Source organism: Barbatula barbatula, assembly GCF_947034865.1.
Source record: "Barbatula barbatula genome assembly, chromosome: 15".
In the NCBI taxonomy this organism is placed as follows: Eukaryota; Metazoa; Chordata; class Actinopteri; order Cypriniformes; family Nemacheilidae; genus Barbatula; species Barbatula barbatula.
The window spans coordinates 1,704,395-1,720,329 of record NC_136778.1 but is presented as its reverse complement, the minus strand read 5'-3'; the positions used below and the strand labels follow the sequence as shown (position 1 = coordinate 1,720,329).

Genomic DNA, 15,935 nt, shown 5'->3' with positions numbered 1-15,935 from the left:
GAATACAAAACAATACTGTCACGACTGTAGTAAAGTAGTATCTGTTCAAAAACAGCACCGATCGTCTTACATCAGGCACTGACATCACTTCCTGTGTCTGCCGAAGTCACAACATAGTAGACAAAGATACATTTGATACAGAAGTGATGACTTCATGATAGTTTGCACGCATGTAAAGTTGTGAAATGCACTCAAACATGGATTTGTGATTCAAATGAAAGTTCTGTCATCTTTCATTTACTCTCATATCATTCTTTCGCCAGTAGAACACAAAAGCAGATGTTTTGAAAAATGTATTTTGTGTTCATACAGTGGAAATAAACAAGGTTTAATGTTGTTCGGTCACTGACATTCTTCAAAATCTCTTCTTTTGTGTTCTGAGGAAGAAAGATGGCCATGCAGGTTTGAAATGACATGAGGGTGAGTAAATGAAAATAAAAGAATGTAGATGTAAGGAGCACAGGTGAAGACCACCTGAGCGTGTGTTATACTCCTGGGCTGTAACGGCTGGATCGTGTCCTAAGAAACTTTGATGAGATGATTGTCACCTCTGGTCTGACTCAGCAGCTAAACAGTCTCTTCCTCTAATGACGATACACAAGCTTCGCCCAGTATAACACGTTCTCCGGTGACAAACTGGTTGTCTTCAATTGCATCAAATGACATTTGCAACACGACTTTTCCAGGCCTATAAAGATTTCTCAGTTAAATAAGGAACAAAAGAACAAAGGAAGTTTTTTTTTTTGAAATTGTGCTCCGTCTAAACACACGCAGCGTTTGAAGTTTTACTCATGTAAAAACATGTTGCTTTATTGACCGAGTTGAGTAAGTTGTCTCATGTTGTCGCTGAAAGTATGTGAAACGTTAAGCTTCTGTGCGTTAGGTCAAACTCCACTGAAACTGGCTGAACAAACACCAGAGTGTTTTAATGATAAACTGCAGGATTACTGTATCAGTAGAGAGATCCAGCTAATCCAGAAAACCTCAGCACCTCCCTCATGTTGCTCCTGTTTTTTTTCCGGGTGTAATTTCACACTCTTTGACTGTAAGAAGGTGACAACACACTCATGAGAATATTTCTGTTTCCACTGTATATTTATGTCACTGGAATTCACTGACAAACACTGCAAAAATGTCTACTGGAAATTGCATTTTTTACGTCAAGTGTCAAAAATCATAATGGTCCGACAAAAAGGCTTATTTTATTAATGCAAATTATAATAGATTTTTTACATTTTGAGACGAAATGAAGTGTTGTCAACTTAGCAACTGTCGCCATGCATTATTTTTAAATAAAAGCCTCAAACGAGAAATCTAGCAACTTTCAGCAGACGGTGGTTTAAATGGGTCACCTGACCTTTCACTTAAAATAGTTGGCAACACTGGTAAAATGTGACTTGGATATGTTTTCTTGGATCCACACAGATATGTATTCAATATTCAAATACAAGCTATGAGATCATCGGCGATGCACGCAAGGAAAGAGAATTTACAACTCGAAATGTCTGTTATTCAAACAAGTTGCAAAACATCTGAGCAGCATTTTTCTGCCATGTATCACTTAAAAAGATGTTATATTCAAAACACAAAGATCTACACATTTGCATGAAATTAATTTAAAGATCGGTGACATTTTAGGTATGCATCAAGAAGATACAATCACATTGTTGGATGTATATAGATTTTATTTTCATGAGCATAACAAATAAGTCAAAATAATAAAACAAAGCATTTATCAATAATTACGAGAATTTCACGAGAAAAGGAAGGCTTGGTATGATTTTTTGCGGTTTATGGTTTAGGTTTGAGGAGATTAAGTACCAGATACATAACACATATGGGTTAAGATGCTTGAATTAGTTTAGTCTCCATAATTTAAGAAACACCCAAAGTCAAAGGGCCATTAAACACCAAATGATTTCCAGGATTTGAAATAGCTCAGAAGTGTCTCAAGCACCTTTGGTCCGTCTCACTCAAGAAAAGGCCAAAACTGGGTTAATACTTGTTGCAATGGAAAGCTACCAAAACAGTAACAAACTTGAAGAGCTGTCGTGGAAAACAATGACTTCTTTGAGCAATTTCTGCTTGGATTTATTTATTTGAATGCTCCATACTGTAAATATTCTCTATACATTCGTTACGTGTGATGGCACAGAGGTAAACAAACAAGCTGCCATTTTGTGGGCTAACAACTGGATCTTCAGATAAAATAAAAAAACTCAGCCAAGCGCTACCTGGACTGAAAGGAAGAACTTTGAAAGTAATACTTTACTCCGCAAATAAAATATTAGTATTAACTTTTTTTTTTGTTTAAACAAAACAACAAAAATCTAGCAAATTTGTGAAGAATATTAAGACTTGTTTTCTGAGCACATAGTTATAATTCGTTTGTCTTACCGTAGTGACAAATAGTTATTTTCTTTATGCATTAAACAAAAACAATTATAATTTGGAACAGTAAGAGCACATATTCTGAGAACAAGTCATGTTATCTCATCTGGTTTTAAGTATTTGATGTTTTGATAACGACGAAGACAAAAATACTGGTAAAGAAAAGGGATTCTGCATGAAATATTCAGAGACAGGAAAACAAACGCAACAGAGATTATAGTGCTAAAAGGAACGCAAGCGTGTGCCAAATGGAAAAGGCGTACGAAAGAAAAAGTTGTTGAAACCTAAAACAAAAATCAAACTTTACAGACAGATCTGAAGCCAAAGTTAATTGCTTCTGGATTTTCTTTGCCGTTGCTCACTCTTTTCTGCTCGATGGGATGGTTGCATTACGATTTGTAATTCGACGTGAGCCAGGTGAGCCCTTCATAGAGTCCATCGCCCGTCGAAGCGCAGGACGGCTGAACGTACCAATTTCGATCTCTGATCCGGGTCAAGCCGAGCTTCTCTTGGATCTCGTGTGGTTTCATTGCATCCGGCAGGTCTTGCTTATTGGCGAAGATCAGAATGATTGCATCCCTCATTTCACGGTCGTTGATGATGCGATGGAGCTCTTGTCTGGCCTCGTCTATCCGATCTCTATCCGCACAGTCCACAACGAAGATCAGTCCCTGGGTGCCGGTGTAATAGTGCCGCCAAAGGGGTCGGATCTTGTCCTGACCGCCGACGTCCCAAACGTTGAACTTGACGTTTTTATAGGTGACGGTCTCGACGTTGAAGCCGACGGTGGGAATGGTGGTAACAGACTGTCCCAGTTTAAGTTTGTAAAGGATTGTTGTCTTACCGGCAGCATCAAGTCCAAGCATCAATATTCTCATCTCCTTGTTGCCAAAGATCTTTGAAAGCATCTTCCCCATCTTGGTGGCTGTTCATATATTACGACGGTTGCGAAGGAAAAAGAAAAAAAACACAGGGGTGTCTGGCTTTTCAGATTTGGCAAGAATAAGTGACTTCACACAAAATATGCTGAGAGATAAGCGTCTCAAATCGACCTAGACTTGTGTCCAAACCTTGGGAGGCGTTAGTTACAAAGACCCAACATAGTACGCATAACCAATGACTCACATCTGATACAGTATGCACAAGGGGAAACAGAAACCACTATGCAAGCAACTTGTGAACTAGTGAGGGCGTTGATTCAAGGGCCCTCAAACTCCAGAAAAATACAGCTGCTTGCCTCCAAAACGAGATCTTAAAGGGTGTATATTTAAAAGTGAAGCTGTATTGATCTACAACGGGCCTTTCTGTTCAGTTCCGACTTCACCCTCGCATTCAATCGGTCTGACTTCTGTAAGAGACTTCCGATGTTCAGGTCCTTCACTCGGTCAGGTGGAAATCAGATGAAGACTTCCAGAGGTCAGCGGTTCATGCCGACTCTCCCTCTTCTCTCCCTGAAACACCGGATAAAGGGAGGGGTAACAAACACAACTTTAATCGGCCACTCTTATTCGTACTTTCCGTCGCGTGCTACGCGTACCAAAACCCCTAAATGCGGCTACAGCGCGCCCCATTTACCTTCATACGACGGCAGCCCTTCTCTCTCACCCCAGGGTGGGTTCTCGCCCCTCTTTCCTCTCCGGTCGCTCCTTCGGTCCCGGTCGAGCTGCTGCTGTCGTTGTTACCGGAAAAGGTGCGGACCTGCTTCAGCCGCCACTTCCTCTCTTTTTCGCTCAGGCGCACTGCGCCATTTGCCATTCGCGCTCTCGAGTCGTACTACGGCGAGGGCTTTTTATGAATATTCACGAGGGGCGCTTCGCTATTGGACGGATAGCGGTGTGCGTCAGCGCGTCTTTGTTATAAGCTAGCGATCGGGCAAAGCAGGGGAGGGGCACAGAGCGGTTGGGCGTGACCTTGTTCATATTCACGAGAATGAAATTCGCAATATTACAATTATTGAAACATGTACGTATATTTAGCGTAGAATTTAATGCATAGGAGCTCTCAAATGAAACACTGACGAAGTTTATTTACCCGCGACGTCCGCACGAAGTGATTAATATTCAGGAGTTCGGCGTTCGCCTTTTCATAGTAGGATTTGTAATGCCAGTCGAGCTGAATGAAATGGACGCCATTCAGACTCGGAAGCGTATACTCGCGCTCGCTGCTTTTGCAGCATGCGATCTGTTTTAAACACGATAAATGTGATGTGTGCAGTGTGGTGAAAGAAACGTTCAAACAGATCGACCTCGAGCATTTTTGCATAAAGTGCACTTTTACATTCAAATTCAGACAAACTGCTCAGTGGCATCATTTTACGTTGTAGGGGTGTAACTCATGACGCGATCGCGCGTTCAAAAAATGCCCAAATCGTAAATCCGAAACATCGCAAGCTTTTAGGGCCTTTTATCGAGCTGTTTTTAAATGATGGGGTTGTTATTTTACTTTCTTGTTTTAACATAAAGTGTAATGACGTAAGATACGATGTATGTAACAGTTATCTATTCTATATCTAAGAATTGTTTTCTAAGTATGCCATTGCATATTACATTATAATATAAAAGTACGTAGTTTCTTCAGGACATGTAAGCAACACGATAACTATTAAAAAGGGAAAAGTATCTATCTTTGCACAGCGACGCTCCCTCTATTGGTCACAGTGTGCCACGCCGTCGTTAAAGCCTTTTGTCGCGCATGCGCAGGACATTTTCGTTCACTTCGTTGCAGCGGGTGTTGAAGGCGAGACAGCGCGGCGGCCTGACCGCATGTTATCAACCAGATAATATTTGATATACGTTGTTAAAATATTTCCCATTTCAACCCAGTTTCATGGAAGATTCTGGTAAGTATTAATTACATCGTAGGTTTCCATCAACCGAAACGTGGTTTGTGTGTGTTTTTATTTGAAACTCTTAAGGTAAATTAGCGCCGTCGAGTGTTTAGCAGTTTAGCTAGCGCGAGAAGAGGCTAGGCCGAAACCAGACGGACCGAACCGAATGAGTTTTAAATGTTTATGTCGGAGTGCAAATCTTTTTTTCATTTACACACGCTGAATTTGAGTCTTACGCGTTTTTAAAGCCAGTTTTGCGATGGTGGGGAAAGAAAAAAGCTAACGTTAGCTAGTTTTAGCAAACTAACTTCGACGTCTTGACGATTTCTTGACCAGGAAGCGCGAAGGTTTTGTATTTATGCGCGTAACGAAATACATATAAGAAACATTTTTACAATACGTATCAATTAAAGTTACAGACAAACGAATATAAAAACAAGAAGCAAGAAATGGGGGACACAGGAAGACAAATTGCAAAAAGAGAGAATATTATTTACAAATATTTTTGCATAATTTTGATGCTTGCATGTAATGGCTTGCAGGGCAATACTTCTTCTTACTTTACTTTGACATCGATGTGTTCAGTTCATGTGTGAGAGTGTTGGGCTACGGTCGTGTTTACCCTTGGGTCTGACTTTACATAAACACAAAGTGTGCACTCCGATCAAGTACACGTGTAAGCAGACGGACCAATATTTCACAATAACCATTAGAGGACATTGAGGTCTGTTTGTGTTTCCTCATATGGAAATCTCTCCATTGTCTTTTAAGATACAATAGACCTATATAATCTACAGGCCTATTTAAAAAGTAAAAAATGTCTGTGTATAGTTGACAGTGTTCTATAAGGATAGCTCCATAAAACCGAATGATATTTACAAGTAAATCTTATAGCCGATTAGCAAGATACAAATACATTGTTGTGCTATTCTCTTTATTTGTAAATTGTCACATTCCGTCACACAATTTTCATGTGAATTATTTTGCTCTGGCTGTTTCAGGTACACCCATGACGGGGATGTTGGACACAAATGCCCCCGACAACGGGGACGCGCCTGCTATGGAGGTTGCAGGAAACGAAAATGCCACAGACCCAACCGCCGCTGACTGGACTGCGGGACCGGTTTCTCTCGCAGACCAGGAAAACGACCAGATGCAACAGGCCTCAAGTGTGGAGCAGTACCAGCTGTTCTCAAAGGAGCTTTTGAAGTCTGCACCACAGAACATTGAGCAGGCGGATCCCAGCCAAGAAAACTCTGGGCAGGTTGTTGAACAGCCTCCGGAATCAAACGGCCAGCATACAGACCAATCAACAGAGAAACCGGCAGGAGAGGTGGACTCGGAGAGCCCTTCCAACATGGAGCTTGAGGATGCGCCCAAAGAGGAGGCAGAAGTTGAGACAGATGCTGCTGTGGAACAAGAACCTGCACTTCCATCTGAATACGAGAGGCTCTCTAAGGTTGTTGAAGATAATCCTGAAGATTTCAACGGCTGGGTTTATCTTTTGCAGTATGTTGAACAAGAGGTAAGTGCTTTGACTCCGTAATGAGGAATCATAAACTGCATACTCTGTGTAAACATTCTTCAGTGCTTTAAAGATTTCCTTCTGTTATAGAACCATCTGGTTTCTTCGAGGAAAGCATTTGATGCGTTTTTCCTGCACTATCCCTACTGTTATGGGTACTGGAAGAAATATGCCGACATTGAGAAGAAACATGGGTTTATACAGATGGCAGATGAGGTAAAGACCGAGCCTGATGGAGCTGTTTGTTTTTTATACTGTTTTTACCCTTAGGGTTGATCAATTGTAACTCGGGTGGGTATAATAGAAATGATTGTTTTGCACAAACAAACTGAAGTTTCTAAAACAATTAACATTTCTGTCACAAATGCCAGAATGTGCTAGTCTCATAAAAAGTCAGCCACGATTCATTAAAAACAGGATTAATTTAGTCAAAATATGATTTTGTGTTCTACAGCTACTGTGCGATGCTGTGTATTGTAAAAAAAAAAAAACTTTTGTTACTAATGTTACTTCTTTCGCAGGTGTATCGGCGTGGCCTGCAGGCCATCCCCCTCAGTGTGGACCTGTGGCTTCATTACATTACGTTCCTAAGAGAGAACCAAGACAACAGTGACGGAGAGGCTGAAAACCGCATTAGAGCGTGAGTACACTCACCCGTCTCACCTGAACTAATAGTTACACATGTTTCCTAGGGCTGATTTAAGTAAAAGTGTTCTATTGTTTAGGTCGTACGAGCATGCAGTACTCGCCTGTGGGACAGACTTCCGCTCTGACCGTCTGTGGGAAGCTTACATCACCTGGGAGACTGAGCAGAACAAACTGGCCAACGTCACGGCCGTATACGACCGCATCCTCTGCATTCCTACTCAGCTGTACTCCCAGCACTTTCAGAAGTGAGTACTGCTGTTTGAGCTGAACAAATACGTTTTGAAATGCCTTTGGTAATTTAAAATGAATATTGCACCATCTTCAGGTTCAAAGAACATGTTCAGAACAACAACCCAAAGTACTTTTTGTCTGAGGAAGAGTTCGTGCCGCTTCGAGTGGAACTGGCCAACGCTAACAGACCCGATGGAGACGACGCCCCCGGCGAAGAACTTCCTCCTGGCATAGAGGACCTCCCAGATCCAGCTAAGGTAAGAGCATCACTTGTTTGAAGTTTTACAAAACATTGCAGAGGTCGGGGGGCCCTTCCTGATCCTGGAGACAAGCAAAACTTGTACAGGTTTGAAGGTGTCTTTCCGTTAGCAGCCCAGCTGAGGGTCCCGGTTGGCATCCAATAAGGGACATGGGCTAAAAGTGGGACGGGATCGTGACGAATGACACCGTCCCCTGACCCCTCCCAGCACCAGGGCTCGGTCCACAGCTGATTCACTGGGTGTGCATACCGTACTGTTCTACTCACCACAACCTGCTTGTTTCTGTCAAAGTCATGGTGATGTAAACCCTTTGTGTAGCTGGACATCAGACGAGATAAGTTATTTTCTTCATGATGTGATTGATCAGGACGGTGTGTTTCTCCCTACAGAGAGTCACAGAGATCGAGAACATGAGGCACAAAGTCACCGAGACTCGGCAGGAGATATTCAACCATAACGAGCATGAAGTCAGCAAGCGCTGGGCGTTTGAAGAGGGGGTGAGTTAGCATGACCTTTCAAGCAACGCTGTCGCTTATAGTTAATGAATTATAGAAACCTAAATGTTCAACTTTTTGCTGCAGACAATGATTCTCAAACATGCAGCTTGTTGAGGAGAGAGATAAATTATGTAATCAGACTTTTCACCAACATTTTTCATCTGCCTTTGGTAATCCCGAGGATAATTAAATTTCTTAAACTAAATAAAATTGTTGTTGAGAATGTTGAAGTGCCCATCATTCTCACTCAGTCATTTTGTTCCTCTAGATAAAGCGCCCGTACTTCCATGTCAAAGCCTTGGAGAAGACCCAACTGAACAACTGGAGAGAGTACCTGGACTTTGAGCTGGAGAACGGCACGCCGGAGCGAGTTGTGGTTCTGTTCGAGCGCTGCCTGATCGCCTGTGCGCTGTATGAGGAGTTTTGGATCAAGGTAGTTAGATGGACCTTCCGCTTCCGCGTCATTCCCTCTGTCCACCCCTTTGCTTCCCCATCAACGATTTCATCACTTCCACAGTAAAACTACCTGCCCTCTTTGCGTGTAACGTTGATATTTGACTGTATCTGTTATATTAGGAGATGGCCTGCTTGCCACAAGATTTGACTGCAGCATTTGCCAACTCCGTTGCACCTCTCCGTCTTCTTCTACCTTACAGAAACTTATCTTATTGGTTCCATGAAGGTGCTGATGGGTTTAAAACAGAAATTCTCAAAACGATCTTGTCAATGGAAATTCACCAGTGCGGGAATGTGAAATGAAAGCTCAATTTTTATGTGTTTTTTTCCCTGTTCTTCTGTCATTTCTTCTCTGTCTCTGCTGTCCTGCTTTTCCTCTGAAGTACGCCAAGTATCTCGAGAGCTACAGCGTTGAAGGAGTGAGGCACATCTACAAGAAGGCCTGCACCATTCACCTGCCCAAGAAACCCACAGTTCACCTACTCTGGGCGGCTTTTGAGGAGCAACAAGGTAAAGATGAGCATCATGTTCTTTACCTTATGCCTTTGTATGTCTTGAAACAGCATTCCTGATAGCCAATTAAACAACTGCCGTTTGTAGCGCTGACAAATCCGAGTGCGCGCTAATGTGTCATTACGGTGAAACACATAATGAGTGTGTGCCGCTTGGCACTGGATTTACACTAACAGAGAAGCTTCTCTATTGGAGCTTTTCATCAAGTTGCCCAGCATTTCATGCTTTCAGGTTTTTTTAACGGTTAACAGGTGATAATATTGTGTTGGTATGTTTATCAGTTGTGTCTTTCTTTAAAGACTCATTCAAGCAGTCTGCAGATGTCAGGCAATTTGATAAACCATTCTAAAGACCTTTAATTGCAAGTGTCACGTTATGAATTTGTTTTGCCGTAGAAATATTTTATATGTATATATGTGTGTCTTATGTCAGTGCATTAATACTTTTTAGGAAGTTAATCTTTGCATTTAAAGTAAAACAAACAAAAAAATTTATTCGTTGTAAAATAAAATGTTATTATTGTTAATGTGGGATAACCATGAAATATGTAATTTTTTGGGGTGTTTTGTCTACAGGAAACATTGACGAGGCGCGCAGAATTTTGAAAGATGTAGAGGAGGCTGTTCCGGGTTTGGCCATGGTGAGGCTACGCAGGGTGAGTCTGGAGCGGCGTCATGGGGACATGGATGAATCTGAGGCCTTGTTGCGTGATGCCATCGCAAATGGGAGGAACAGCGGCGAGTCATCGTTCTACGCTGTGAAACTGGCACGACAACTGGTCAAAGTGCAGAAGAGCATTGACAAAGCAAAGGCCGTGCTGACGGAGGCTGTGGAGAAAGATGAGGTGTGGAATGATTTCATACGCGATTCATGTTACTTAGGTGTATCAAGGTGTATTACACACTTCATCTCTTTGATTTTACCTGAGAATGCCATGATCCTGCAACATCATGTTTGCCGCCAACATTGCTTCTGAAATCAGAAACTTAGTAAAAAAAAGATATGTTCTATAAAAACAATTGCCCATTAAAAAGCACACTAAAATCAGCGCTACTGGTTTGTCCCGTTTCATGTTGCAGGTTTGAAGATGTAAAGTTATATTAATATTATAACAATTTCTTAAATTTTTCCAGACGAATCCAAAGCTGTACCTGAACCTGCTGGAGATGGAGTACAGCATTGACATTCAGCAGAATGAAGCCAACATCATCACCTGCTTTGATCGAGCATTGAGCAGCTCGATGTCTCTAGAATCACGCATCACATTTGCCCAGCGCAAAGTTGAGTTTCTGGAAGATTTCGGCAGCGATATCAACGTGTAAGTACAGATCTCATTTCAGAAGACTAGTGGTACCAGAATGATTCTCTGTTTCTGAAATGGAATTATTTGAGAGGTCATACATGTTTTTCTCACAGACTTGTGGCTGCATATGAAGAGCATCAGAATCTTGTTAAGGAGAGTGACTCTTTGAAGAGGAAATCTGAGGACGGGTAAGCTAAAGCCACAAAGATGACACACTGAGCTCAGTAATCGCTGCTGAATAACTGTAATGGCTGGGTCATGACATGTTGTTTTGATTTGTTTAACATCAGTCATATTTGTGTGAGATACATGGTCTTTCAAATGACGTTTAGTAATAATAAATATGAAAACACATTAATAAATTTTTTATTGTAGCTCAGAGGAACCAGACTCCAAGAGACAACGAACAGATGACCAATCAGCAGCCTCGGGTCAGATGATGCAGGACATGCAAGCTAATAATGCAGGATACAACTACAATAACTGGTATCAGGTGAGCTGCTACGATTACATAAAATTCAAACACGCAATATAATAATCAACAATCTGTTTTGTACTGTAATTTAAAATGTAATGTTTGCTGTTTTTTTTCTTTGCCATCAGTATAATTCCTGGGCACCTCAGAATTCCTGGGGTCAATACGGCCAGTATGGGCAATATAACCAGTACTACCCACCACCCCCCACATAACAGACTACAACTGCGCCCGTACGAGTTCCATCCAGGAGCTCCAGGATCTTTTTACCTACAGCTTCATGTTCCTCATCAACATTTATACTGTCACTCAAAGCAGAGTAGTGTGTTGTTTTTTTTCTGGCACGGGTTGAAAGTTAAAACGAGCATTCTTCCTTCTGTACAAGTGCAAGTGAGTTTAATGAAAGGCGCTTGGTTTAGTGTGCTGTCTGTTGCTGGTTAGTTAAGTTAGATGAAACATTTACATTTGTGTGGAAGTTGAAGGTGTAACACTTTAACCTCATCCATGCTCTCCTAAATGTGATCTTGTTTTCAGAGATAAACGTGACATGAAGACTTTTTTATTTTGACTTGATTTCATAATAAAGAGATTGACATGCTGTACTTCACCGTGGTCATTTGTGTTTGAATCGTATATAAACATGACTGATGAAAATGAACGTAAAGACTATTCTGTGTGAAATATTAATTTCAATGTGCAAAAACTTTGACAGAAGTATTTCAAGGTGCATCAGCAGCTAAACAGACGGGACATTTGAAACGGCTTTCCTGTAGCTGAGTGGTAAAAGTTCATGGCCACGCCAAGGTCATGGGTTCGATTCCCTGGGGTTTGCACACACTCTCATAGTGTAGTATAGTGTCATATTCGATTTAAAGTCTATGGATAAAGGCGACGCTTAAATAAAATAAAGATAATTTTTTGTTTCAAAGTTTGCTATAAAATCAAGTCTGACATTTGTGAATTCTTAGGAGGTTTGATTAAGTTCTGCTCTAAAAGTAATTTCAGGGTTAGTTTATTCTTTAGGAGGCATTTGTGTTTTAGGTAATGGTGTCTTTATAAATTAGATGTACTTGATCGTAAAATAAATTCTAAATTGACTTCTAATGTTCCAAACGACCATTCAGACCCCATTTACATCATAATTATTTTGATTGGGCGGAAATGAGAATAAATGTTGAAAAAGTTCAAATGCTGAGTTAACCATTGTAGAAGTTGTTGTGTAACAGTCTTCGAAAAACTGCTTAATGAACAAACAAGCACTAATCGTAATAAAAAAGTGAATAAAACGTATATTCTCCCCTAAAATAAACGCATTTATCTTAAATAGTTTCATAATTTAAACGTTAACTGTTCATTTTCACGTTCGTCATCATGCACGGGCGTGGCCTGTAAGTGACGCGGTTCTCTTCCCATAGTTCTTTGCTGCGCGCATGCGCACTTTCCTTTTCTCGAGCATTTGTGGGTCGACGAGCATCACTCGACGTAAGGCCTTATCCTCGAATTACAAAATGATCATTCAAAAGTCCTTAATAAACTTTTTTAACTTCCTGGTTTGAATATACAAGCGTTATGTGTATTTTCGGTCCATATTTGAACCACAAATCGTTTCTAATTTGTCGTTTATGCGCATTTATGTAAACCGCGTGTGCTCGTTCCGTACAGTCGTGTGTTTCGCGCACGAGTGAGAGTCTCGCTTTTGAAATCTCATAAATAACGATAAACCACTTTGTTTCGATAGCTGGATTAATAAGTGTGGGTTAGTTAGGGTTAGTTTAATCATACGTGACGTTAGGTGGACGGGTGCAGTTACAGCTGGTGCTTCCTTAACTAAAGTTCCAGTAGAAACATGCGAGGACGTGTTAAGAGACAACCAAAGTCCATTTGAAGCACCGTTAAGATATCCGTTGTAATCATGTCTTCCCATATAGTCATTGATGATCGTTTTTAAGTTGTTGCCATGATGTGATGTGTTATGTTAACTGTTAAATGTTTTCTTTGCGTTTCAGTGATCAACATGCAGCTTTTTCTGCGCTCACAGAATCTTCACACCGTTGAGGTGTCCGGACATGAGACTGTCCAGGAGATCAAGGTGAGACATACTTCAGCATTGGGTGTGATAAATGTGTTTTGGAGAGTGCAGTCTCATATTGTGATGTGTTTCTGGATGCTCTAGGCCCGTGTCCAGCTTCTGGAGGGAGTGTCTGTAGAAGACCAAGTTCTTCTGCTGGCTGGTGCCCCGTTGGAGAATGATGCATGTCTGCTGGATTGTGGCATCACTGAACATTGTACCCTGGAAGTAGCTGCCAGGCTTCTGGGAGGTAAATTTATTGTGTAGAATATAAAAATGTGAAAGCTCGAAGTTGGTTTAGTGTGGTATGCGTGTCATCTGTAAACTCTAACGTCTGTTTGTGTCGTTCAGGTAAAGTTCACGGTTCTCTGGCTCGTGCTGGTAAAGTGAGAGGACAGACACCCAAAGTAAGCGAAATATTTTCATTGCAATTCTAGCACGTTTACAAAAGACTTGGTTGGTTTTATACGCTTAAGTTTGACCGTCATTCGCTGCTGTCTGTAGGTGGACAAACAGGAGAAGAAGAAAAAGAAGACCGGCCGCGCTAAGCGTCGTATCCAGTACAACCGGCGCTTCGTGAATGTGGTGCCCACCTTTGGCAAGAAGAAGGGTCCCAACGCAAACTCCTAAATGCTACCATTGATTTATTTGGAGGGATACATTAATAATAAAGGATCTTCTTGACTCAAGCTTTGTATGATTTTAAGTTTATTCATATTTTGCTTTGATAAAGCGGTTAATGCTAAATATTGGAATTTACACACAAATACTGATGTAAGAATTTAAACATGTTTGCCAATTTTTCTTTATCAAGCTATTTATGCAGACTGTTAAATATCAAACTGATGCCTTGAGGGCACGTTACTTGTTTGTATGATCATTGTGAAGTTTGCACAACCTTAATTTACAGTGTTGCTTCATGCATTAATGACTATTAAACCCTTTTACGCATAGAGATCAGAGGTGGATACATCTAATGTCAAGTAAAAACAAAAAACAGACTGGCTGTTCTAGTGGACACTTAAAATCTTAACGTTCCCTGAGTTATAATAACATCCTGGTTAAGATCAGAAAATTCATGCATAAAAGTATTAAAGTATTGTTATATCAGTGGTGAAGTCTGACCACAGAATCTCTAAACTGCTGTAAGACCACAAATGTTACAAAATCCAAGAACTTACAGGTTATTTTTCTCGAAACAAAACAAATCCTAGTGAAGTTAAAATGATCCTAAATATATTACATGAATAGCCTTGGATAGATGGAAACTCATTCAATACTCAAGCTTCCCAGAGCGAGCCCTCAGTTAAAGGTGGCGGCTGTGAAGACACATAACTTTGATTTATTTTCAATGCTTTTATTTTCTAAAATTACCAGTTACTCTATAGTTTTAAGTTTACTATTGTTAAGTAAAACAAGTGACAATTCAAGACTTGAGGTTCAGCTTTGCAGTTTATACTGTAAAATATTCTCCGAAGCAATTTAAACTATTGTACCGATTTACCAACATGTTGTTCTGATCTTGTATGTCAAGTATCATGGAAGGTTCTTGTTAGAAGAGGTGTGGTTCACTGGAGGTCAAACCATGAACTTTCATATAGCATTAATGCTCAGAGACATACAATATGATACTATATTATAAAGCTTTGCGTCATGCTAATCAACGGACCTTAGCTGTTATAAAATGTACTGTAGCCCACTGATTCGTGGGGCTTATTGCTTTTATAAAACTTTTATTCAATATGTGTAGCAAGGCCAAGCAACAGACGGAACGACATATGTAATCTGAAAATGGCACTTACATGACTATGAGAAATTATGCACTAGAAATAAAACAAACCCTTTCAAAACTAGAAGAGAGGCTTGAAATGGGTATTTGAACCTCAAAATGTTGACATTTGTGCTATAATAAGTATAGTATAAGTATAGTAAAAACACAATATTCATGGTAAGGGTGACATTTTCACAGATTTGCCCAGTTAAACTTTTTACTGTAAAAATTGCAAACTATAGAGAAGTTAAAGACCCCAGAAAGATATGGTGTTAATGTCTTACCAGAAGTTACATTCCTCATATGAAGACATTAAAATATTTTTTATATACACAAAACTTACTATATATAACAGCAATGGCTAACATTAAATACATTAGATAAAAAAAACAGCACACCGTATTGTTCAGTGTATCATTTTATTGTAACATTACAATCATGCAAAAATAGCCTTTGAAGAACTCAGTCTCGCATGACTGAGATTAAACATGTTCATTCCAACATAAAGAGAAACAAAAGAACATTTGAGTGATACTGAAGTGCTTCTGTGTTTGAGAAGGAATCATTAATCAATAGCCACCAGCTCAACTTCAAATATCAGGTTTGCATTGGGTGGGATTCTGGGTTGAAATGGTTAAGGCAGTTAGTATGTTATTTTGTTTAGATTTAAAGAACTAGACAAAAATCTGATAAACAAAGCAAATGATAAAGGATACTTTGAGTCAGGCACTCCCTTTCTCCCATACGCCCATTCAGCCTCGATCTCCAATCGAGATGTTTCGCCTTTACTCATCGTCAACAAACCTTCATCCCACTGCAAGAGACACATGGTTTCAAGAGTTACTGACACACATACAGTCACGTGAAGTTAATAAGTGAAATGTATGATTTACCCCTCTGATGACTTTTCCCATCCCGACTTTGAAGCTCAGAGGCTTCGACTGCTTCTTTTTCTTTGCAGCTGTGAAAG

The 15,935-nt window shown here is 40.4% G+C and overlaps 4 protein-coding genes across 4 annotated transcripts in view; 2 read left to right on the top strand and 2 right to left on the bottom strand.

Moving 5' to 3' along the window:
- Positions 1–1,473: 1,473 nt before the first annotated feature.
- Positions 1,474–4,156, bottom strand: arf6a (ADP-ribosylation factor 6a). The gene is made up of 2 exons (XM_079474372.1): positions 3,967–4,156; positions 1,474–3,842 (listed from the first exon to the last, which is right to left on the bottom strand). The coding sequence occupies exon 2, from the start codon at positions 3,306–3,308 to the stop codon at positions 2,781–2,783; it is 528 nt and encodes a 175-aa protein (XP_079330498.1). The 5' UTR covers positions 3,309–3,842; positions 3,967–4,156; the 3' UTR covers positions 1,474–2,780.
- Positions 4,157–4,500: 344 nt separating this feature from the next.
- On the top strand, positions 4,501–11,728 carry prpf39 (PRP39 pre-mRNA processing factor 39 homolog (yeast)). Its single transcript, XM_079474371.1, has 14 exons — positions 4,501–5,230; positions 6,220–6,743; positions 6,834–6,959; positions 7,265–7,383; positions 7,469–7,636; positions 7,717–7,879; positions 8,272–8,379; positions 8,648–8,812; positions 9,219–9,345; positions 9,924–10,192; positions 10,482–10,666; positions 10,765–10,839; positions 11,027–11,144; positions 11,255–11,728. The coding sequence occupies exons 1-14, from the start codon at positions 5,218–5,220 to the stop codon at positions 11,339–11,341; spliced, it is 2,247 nt and encodes a 748-aa protein (XP_079330497.1). The 5' UTR covers positions 4,501–5,217; the 3' UTR covers positions 11,342–11,728.
- A 747-nt stretch (positions 11,729–12,475) lies between these two features.
- On the top strand, positions 12,476–13,883 carry faua (FAU ubiquitin like and ribosomal protein S30 fusion a). Its single transcript, XM_079474500.1, has 5 exons — positions 12,476–12,608; positions 13,133–13,215; positions 13,300–13,444; positions 13,546–13,601; positions 13,699–13,883. The coding sequence occupies exons 1-5, from the start codon at positions 12,557–12,559 to the stop codon at positions 13,822–13,824; spliced, it is 462 nt and encodes a 153-aa protein (XP_079330626.1). The 5' UTR covers positions 12,476–12,556; the 3' UTR covers positions 13,825–13,883.
- A 1,035-nt stretch (positions 13,884–14,918) lies between these two features.
- The window catches only part of fkbp3 (FKBP prolyl isomerase 3), a 2,654-nt gene continuing 1,637 nt past the window's right edge, over positions 14,919–15,935 (bottom strand). Inside the window, exons 5-7 of the mRNA XM_079474499.1 lie at positions 15,859–15,926; positions 15,682–15,779; positions 14,919–15,585 (exon numbers count right to left, since the gene is read on the bottom strand). Of these exons, the coding sequence (XP_079330625.1) occupies positions 15,531–15,585; positions 15,682–15,779; positions 15,859–15,926 (221 nt within the window). The 3' untranslated portion in view covers positions 14,919–15,530. The remainder of the gene's footprint in view (positions 15,586–15,681; positions 15,780–15,858; positions 15,927–15,935) is intronic.

Coding starts and splice junctions, on each gene's coding strand:
- arf6a (XM_079474372.1), bottom strand. CDS start 3,308: ATGGGGAAGATGCTTTCAAAGATCTTTGGCAACAAGGAGATGAGAATA.
- prpf39 (XM_079474371.1), top strand. Junction 10,193..10,481: donor AGGCTGTGGAGAAAGATGAG/GTGTGGAATGAT, acceptor AAATTTTTCCAG/ACGAATCCAAAGCTGTACCT. Junction 10,667..10,764: donor TTCGGCAGCGATATCAACGT/GTAAGTACAGAT, acceptor TTTTTCTCACAG/ACTTGTGGCTGCATATGAAG.
- faua (XM_079474500.1), top strand. CDS start 12,557: ATGCGCACTTTCCTTTTCTCGAGCATTTGTGGGTCGACGAGCATCACT. Junction 13,216..13,299: donor AGACTGTCCAGGAGATCAAG/GTGAGACATACT, acceptor TGGATGCTCTAG/GCCCGTGTCCAGCTTCTGGA. Junction 13,602..13,698: donor TGAGAGGACAGACACCCAAA/GTAAGCGAAATA, acceptor TGCTGTCTGTAG/GTGGACAAACAGGAGAAGAA.